This window comes from Poecilia reticulata, linkage group LG5, assembly GCF_000633615.1.
Source record: "Poecilia reticulata strain Guanapo linkage group LG5, Guppy_female_1.0+MT, whole genome shotgun sequence".
Classification (NCBI taxonomy): Eukaryota; Metazoa; Chordata; class Actinopteri; order Cyprinodontiformes; family Poeciliidae; genus Poecilia; species Poecilia reticulata.
The window spans coordinates 11578467-11586242 of record NC_024335.1 but is presented as its reverse complement, the minus strand read 5'-3'; the positions used below and the strand labels follow the sequence as shown (position 1 = coordinate 11586242).

Here is a 7776-nt window from a genome sequence, read left to right as displayed (position 1 = left end):
TATATATGAGAGAGAGAGACTTATGCATATATGTAAAACTGGATGTATACTTTTGGCTCTAGCGGACAGGAGAAAATCCACAATATGTTTAAATATAATCAAATTTGTATTTTGTGCTGTCAGTCCTCCCTAGAAAAACAGCCCCAAGATAAAAAGAAAATACTTCAAATAAGTCATTAAAAACTAATCCAATATGAATCCAACATGACTGTAATGACTGTAATTGCAAATATTGTGGAATAAATGGTTTGATTTTGCAAATATCCTTGTGTCTTACAGATCAGGAGCGAATAGGGAAGGACTCTGATTTTGAGCAAGAAGGAAAGGTTCAGTTTGTTATAGATGCTGTATATTCGATGGCTCACGGTTTGCACAACATGCACAAAGAACTCTGCCCTGGGAAGGTGGGTCTCTGCGCAAAAATGGATCCCATCAACGGTACCCATCTCCTCAAGCATATTCGCCGGCTAAACTTCTCAGGTCAGTTCCTTCAAACAAAAATGTCTTTCTCTGCTCAACGAAAACAAAGAAAAAGAAAACTTTTTTTCATTTTGTTCTATGACCAATTCTAACATGTAAACAGTATTTGCTGAAACGCTTTTTCATATCTTAATTCTGCACTTTCAAAGCCAAACACATAAATGTTTATTTTATATATTGGCACATATTGGCAAACAATCACATACCTATAAATAGTCACCTAAAAACCTGTCTGTGATCTCCAACTTATTGATTCACACAAATTAATATTATGCTTGCTCAAAAAATTCCTTGATTTGAAACAAGTAGGTGAAATTATCTCAAGATTATCATGATTGTCTGATGAGAGATGCCTGGGAAAGCAACAAAACCCAAGAAGCACAAACCCAGAGAAAGCAAGCTGTTATTTACTACTCTGATGGAAACAAGGTTAAGTCACCATGTGCCTTGCAACCTGTTTTTTCTGAACTTTCTCCAGTGAGTAATAATTTTAGTGTTTTTTCTGGTTTCTTTACAGTTTTTGCTCTCTCTCGTTCAGACTTCCTTTGATAGTGCTGTTCCTCTACACACTGCCACTATGACTGTCAAATATGTGTGTCATGATGTAAAGCAAAATACCACTGTGTCAAGAATTTCAGGGCTGTCTATTAGAGTTTTCATATTAATTAGTCAGAACCCCTTGGTGTAAAAGCTGCCACTTACTCAAATGTAAAAAAATTAGGATCTAAAAAAACAAGTTAGTGTATTATCACACTTCCTAGAAAACACAGCCCAGGAGTTAAGCCAGTTTTAGTGTAATGTGAACCAGCTGGTGCATTTATGACCTTACAGGATTTTCTCTTTGAATCGCTGACTGTTTACATGAAAAAAAACAAACAAAAAAACTCAAAGTCTCTGGCAAGTGTTACTACATTGAGTTAAGTACCATTTTAATATTAATGATATATTCTGCCCAAATTTAAGCACTTACATTTAGAACATCCACAGTTCCAGACTAGTTTTTACACTTTTTGGTCGATGTCATTGTGTTTCCATAAAGATGTTCTAATTTCAGATAAAAAAAAATATGATGGGTTTGTGATATATCTCAATGTACAAACCCAAATAAAGCTATAGGAATTGCAACATACACATATTAAGCCAGAGAGGTCTTATTAGGTTAACCTTGACATGATGAAAGTGTTGGATGAAATCGCTCCGTGTAAAGAATTACCAGGAGTTACTCAGTCGGGCACCATGAAAGTCATGGCTGAATTTCATGATTATCCATTTTAAAATGTCACCCTTGATGCACTGTGAAAGAAAAAGTCAACTAATTTGGATTAAGATTCAACCTCTGGCAAACATTTTATGTTTAGCTCCAAAGGCAATTGTTAAGATGCTTGATGGATCAAAGAACTTCGTTTATAACTCACTGGCCTCATACAGCTGTGGCTATATGAGGCCCCAGCTAGAGAAAAGTATATTATCACACTTTCCTAGGAAGTGTGATTATACACTAACTTGTTTTCTTAGATCATTTTAAATTTTTACATTTGAGAATACTAATACTAACTTCTAGTATTAGACTCACAAACTGCAAACTTAAATTGAAATGAATGTTTGCAGCCAAAGACTATCAAAAACTGGGTAAAACATAAATTTCCTTAGTTGTAAATTCATAAAGCACTGTAGCTTGTGATTATGAAGGCTATTGGCGATGAAAAGAAAATCCATGTTCAAAACCCTTTCAGTTAATAGATAAAAGATGCCAGACGACTGAGAGTTTTGCTTGACTATTCATAAAAATTCACAAGCAGATTTCCATCACAGGTTTTAGACTGTCCTGCTCTGGAGAGTAAAGTTCAGAATATAATTTATCATAGCTTCCTGAAAAACGAGGCCTTGAGTCTGTACGTGGGAAGAAACCAGTTGAAAAGAAAATAAAACCCTGTATTATTTCAGCTGCTTAAAGTGCTTCATATTAACTACTTCATCTTGACATTGTTGGAAACAATATCCGTTCACAAGCACACAGTTTACTAACCTTCTCCAGCAGATGCAAGCACCAATGTACAACTCTACTGACTTCATTCCCTTTATTTTTTGGCCTAATTTCCCTCCCCTCCTGCAGCATTACATTATACCCACTTATCAGTCAAGTTCACTTTCATGACTGGCATGTTAATAATTGACTGCTTTCACACAAAACGCACTGATCCAGAGTTCCATTATGTAGACACTGTTTTATAATGCTACGGGACTGAAGACAATTAAAATTCCTTACAGAGACTTGAGTATGCACTGTTTATACAGATAAATTATTCATTTGAACTCCTGCTCTTCAAGCTAATTTGTCATTCTAATATCTACTTATTACAGAATGTCAGTTCAATGTTTAATTCACATTTGAGAGGTGAAGAGAAACATTTTCCTTCAAATAACTGAGTGAGTCATTGTGCTGTCTTTCGCATTACAAAAGATCATTCACACTTTATTATGGTAATAAATGCTTTCATACATCAGAAATTTTCATGTAATTTTTGGTGTTTAAAACAATAATACTTGATGTCACCTGGACTCATCCAGCTGCTGCTCAAGCATAAAACAGGTTACTGCCAATTAAGAGACATCTTCCAATGTGATCCTGTTTTCCCAAGCAGAAATTAATTTTGATTTTTAAGTCTTATTTTCAAGCCTTTTGAGCAATGATTTCACCACAGACCCTTACTTGCATTATAACAATGGAAATATCATACTAACACATGAAACCTGCAAAATAAATTCATTTTGTGAATGATAAAGCATTTTATATTTGTATGGCAATTGATGTATTTCTGAAATAATATTCAATGTAGGTTTATTTCTTACAGTCAAATGCGACTTAGCTGTATGAACTTGGTGAGAAAAAAAATTCACAGAGTAAATAGTGTCCTTCAAGAGAAACTATCAAGATCCCCTTAATGTCCCAGATGCACCGACTGAGCAGCTCTGCTCTGTGCTCTGTCCCACAGCACAGAGCAGAAAAAACTGGAGATAGGCTGTTGTTCACAACATGCCTCATTGTTCTATTAATGGGCTTCTTGTCCTGCCATAAAACAGCTTCTGTGTTCTCCTGTTAATCCTAGACAAGCATTTTGATAAGTAGCTGTTTAGATTAGTACACTTGATTTTTATCTAAAGTACTCCTGTGAGCCTGCAGGTTCAGATCCAATCACAAGAGTTGTGAAATATTTTGACACAAATAAATTAAAAAAAGAAACAGTAACTGAATGGAAAATTCTAATTTTTATTTAAGAACACAGGTGTTGCATGACATGTAGGTTCATTCAAAGCAGTTTGTACAATGTGGAGACCAAGAGGTGTTGTTGTGTTTCCTACAGTTTTTTTTTTTTAAGATGCCTGCAAGCAGCGACATGTGCAGTAAGCACTTTTTGGTTGATTTTTGTTTCTACCAGACAGACACTATTCACACACACTGTCCAGGAGGGTTGCCTTGAGGTTGCACGACACTCCATCTAATTGCATCAGCTCACAGCTGTATATCGATCTGGCCCAAATCCATAAACCAGCAAACTGCTGAGAGTAGATTTGCTGCGTGTCACATTTTCAAAGATGATATTTATCTTTGTGTTGTGTAAATTATATGTTACACTTCAGGAAACAAACTGTTGTTCTGCCTTTTTTCTCTTGAATCAGCAATCGACCAAAATGCTTACAGAAGTAGGTCAGTTTTTTTCCTTTTGTTGTGATGAATAATTTACAAGCAAGGAGAGTGATGTATTATGTTTTATGTCACAGTTTTTAGCTGACACCTGCAAAAAGATTTGTTTGGACTGCATCTATGGAAACTACATATTCAGCTGGTTGAATGAAGAAACAAATAGATATTATTTGAATAATATCTGTTAGATTCAAGCTGGCTCATACTGAAAAAAAAAAGCGGAAATCATACTTTTTTTCAACTGTGATTGTACAGCATTGTCACATATGTGCCTGAAATTGTAGAGACATTTTTCTGTCCTGAGATGCAGCTTTTCTTTGGAGCAACCTAAGCCGTGGCCACAAAAACAGCAGAACAACCACATTTAGACCATCCTTCCCTCAGTGAATGTCTGGTAGTTGTTCAAACTTTATTGGGCCACAGCTGAATGAACCTTTCTGTCAGCGTTTATGTCTCTGGCAATCACATCATAGAAAGGGAGGTGTTTCTGTTCCACCACAAACCAAAAAGCAGTGCCTTATCCACTTTTGTTCTCACTGAGGACATACGTCACAGTGTCTGCAATAAAGGAAAGCTTTTATAGTTCCTTCTTCTACACGTCTCTCACTCTCTAAAAGATTTTGATGTTAGTTGTGTAGCTAAGGGGATTGTTCCAACTGGCATGTTTGTGATAATTCAACATGGTCTGTATATGAGTGTGTTTGTCAGTGATGAGTTTGACACATGCATTTATTTTGGTTCTAGATATAGACAAAGTCTTGGAATATTCATATCTTTATTCTCTACATTACAAACACAGATTTCTATGTATTTTATTGGTATATTTATGATAGATCAACACAGGTTTGCATTATAATTTTGAAGCAGAATATATATATATATATATATATATATATATATATATATATATAGATATGGAGTTCAATCTTGGACTCATCTGACCAGAATATTATGCCTCTCCTGTCAGCTGTGTTGCCTACATTGCTTTTGGCAAACTACAAAAAGAACTTTCTTTGTCTTTCTTTCAACAATGGCTTTCATTTTTGTCACTCTTAAAGGCAACGTTTTTGAAGAGGACAACTAATAGTTCTCCTGTTGACAGATTCTCTCACAGGAGACGTGAAACTAAACAGCTCCTCTTTAGTTCCCATGGGCTACTTCTTAGCTGCTTTTTTGATCAATGCTGTACTTTCCCAGCCTGTCAGCTTAGCTAGATAGCTATATCTTGTTAGGTTTGCAGTTGTGCCCTATTGCCTCTGTTTTTCCAGAATAAGATTTTCATACTTTAGGAGGTCATTTTTTTTATGATTTCTTCCCCCCCTCATCCTATCTAATGTTGCCATTTTCATCTAACAAAAGGGTGGCGCCCCCCAGGGCTGCAACCTTAGGCACCTGTCTATCATGTCATGTCATGTCCAAAGTTTATGTTTGTTCTTTGTACATGTTGTACTAAAATGTGAATTTCCCTCTGGGATTAATAAAGTACATTAATCATTCATTTATTCTCTAACAAACCTCTGAAGCCTTCCCAGAACAACTATATTTATAGGTAAATTAAATTACACACCGCTACTCTCTACTAAGCAGGTCTTCTAAGTATTACCCTCCTGAAAGCAATGGGTTGACTTAATTTTGATAGATTTTCCTTAAAGGTAATAAAGCATAAATGGGATAACTACAAATGCAAGTCAATTCTTTAAATGTTTTATCTGTAAACAGATTTAAAAACAATGAATCATTTCCTTGCTTCCTACTTTGTGTTAGTCAGTATCACCTAATTTATTACATAATTCATTACATTAAAGAGTAACTAAAACCCAAACCAACTTTTTACCAATAAAGTGTCTAACTTGGTTCTTAAGGTGTTTTCTTTATGTTTATGTGCATGTTTGACATTTTTGTGTAAATTTGTTTAGTTCTACAAAACACTGCCCAAAAAACATCTCAGTACTGGCGTTTGTGGGTGAACAGTAGCTGCTACAGTTGAAAATTTATATTTGCTTTCAACTGTACAGATTCATTATTCACAAAGTACTGCTTGGTACGGTTTGGTTGATGTCAGTGTCACAGCCCCACATTGGAGTTTAAGCCATCTCACTCAGAGACACGGCCCTGTGAAAAGCAGGAGTTAGCATAACAAGCGATTGATGGCGCTTCTTGGTTTCGCACACGTGTGATTTTTTTTGCACCATTGGACATAGAGTGGAAGAAATCTGCTCTGACTGCTGGCAGTATGCTGCATAACGGACAACTTTGTAACACTGACTACAGTGAACAGGGAGAGGCCCATGGTAGCACTCTCGCTCAAAACAGAGTGGGACTGCAGCAGAGTTGCAGAGCAATTGGTGTTTCACATGTCGCCATAAGAGTCTCCAAAAATACATAAAAAAAAAAAACTTAATACAGTTGTTGCTCGTCGCCGTTTTGAAAAGTTGCTAGAGGGGCCTAAAAATAGATTGATAAGGTGCCAAGCAGGCAGCAGCGTTTGTCATCCTGACCACTGCTACACCCCCTCCGCTCATTCCTGCACTTGGCTGTGCCCCACTCTCTCAGTTGGCGCCACCTACTTTGTTTGAATTATTCAAAAGTTTCAAAAGAGTTTTCCTGTTTCACACAGGGGATAGTTACACTTTGAACACTAATTATATTGTAACAAAATATGAAAATTTAATAAGTGCGAATGTTTTGCAAGGCCCTCCTATTCTTTTTGGACTGTACAATTTTTTTATTTTTTTTTTTTAGGAGGTAGGGGAGAAAAAAAAATCTAATTCTTCTCTGAGTGCTTCCCACAACGCCACATGTACATTTTGTTTTCATCAACACAATACTCACAACTTACAACAAAATTGTAGAAGGCGGATGAAGCAAAGAAACATTAAATACTCTCAAAATGTGAAGTGGAGTCTACGCAAATTCTGCATATGGGTCATTAGAGCTTAATGATTAGCTGTCATGTAGTTGTCAGTCACCAAATTGTTTTGGTTGTTTAATGATGCAGAAAAAGCACAGGTTGGATTAATTATTTCCCCCAGTAATAATTAGAGAGCGTATGTATACAGTGGTGAAGACGAGAGAGGGCCACCATCATTAAATATTACATATAATTACATGCACTTCATTAACCCCAGCTGTTTCTTTAAGAGCACAAAATAAAAGAGCAGATGAGTGGCCCATAGTACACATGTGTGACCCCAGGTTATGCACAGGAGATCACAGTAGTGGCAGGGGCCTCACTGGAACTCATTATGCCTCTAACTTTTGAGTGAACTGTTTAGACAAGCACTTTATGGAGAATGACAGCCTTAATTTCTCATCATTAACTCAAACACTGGCCATGCTGACTCAAACAGCGTTTCTCTTTCGTTTGACTTCCCTTAAGTGCTTATATGCTACTACAAAAAGAAGAGGAAATAAGACAAATATTTCCCTTTTGTTTGTTTTTTCTTCTATGCCAATGATGACAGAATTGTAAAGTATTTTTTGACATAAATGGAAATACCTTGTTGCACAAAAAAACACAAAAAAACATACATTTTAGAAAACATTTGCTTATTTGTTACTTCAAAGCCTTTACATATTTAATGTTTGTAAAT

The 7776-nt window shown here is 36.0% G+C and overlaps 1 protein-coding gene across 2 annotated transcripts in view; it reads left to right on the top strand.

Moving 5' to 3' along the window:
* The window catches only part of LOC103464721 (metabotropic glutamate receptor 4-like), a 177370-nt gene that overhangs the window by 148939 nt on the left and 20655 nt on the right, over positions 1 to 7776 (top strand). For both annotated transcript variants that reach the window (XM_008409022.2, XM_008409021.2), the window contains exon 7: positions 280 to 480. In XM_008409022.2, the coding sequence (XP_008407244.1) occupies positions 280 to 480 (201 nt within the window). The remainder of the gene's footprint in view (positions 1 to 279; positions 481 to 7776) is intronic.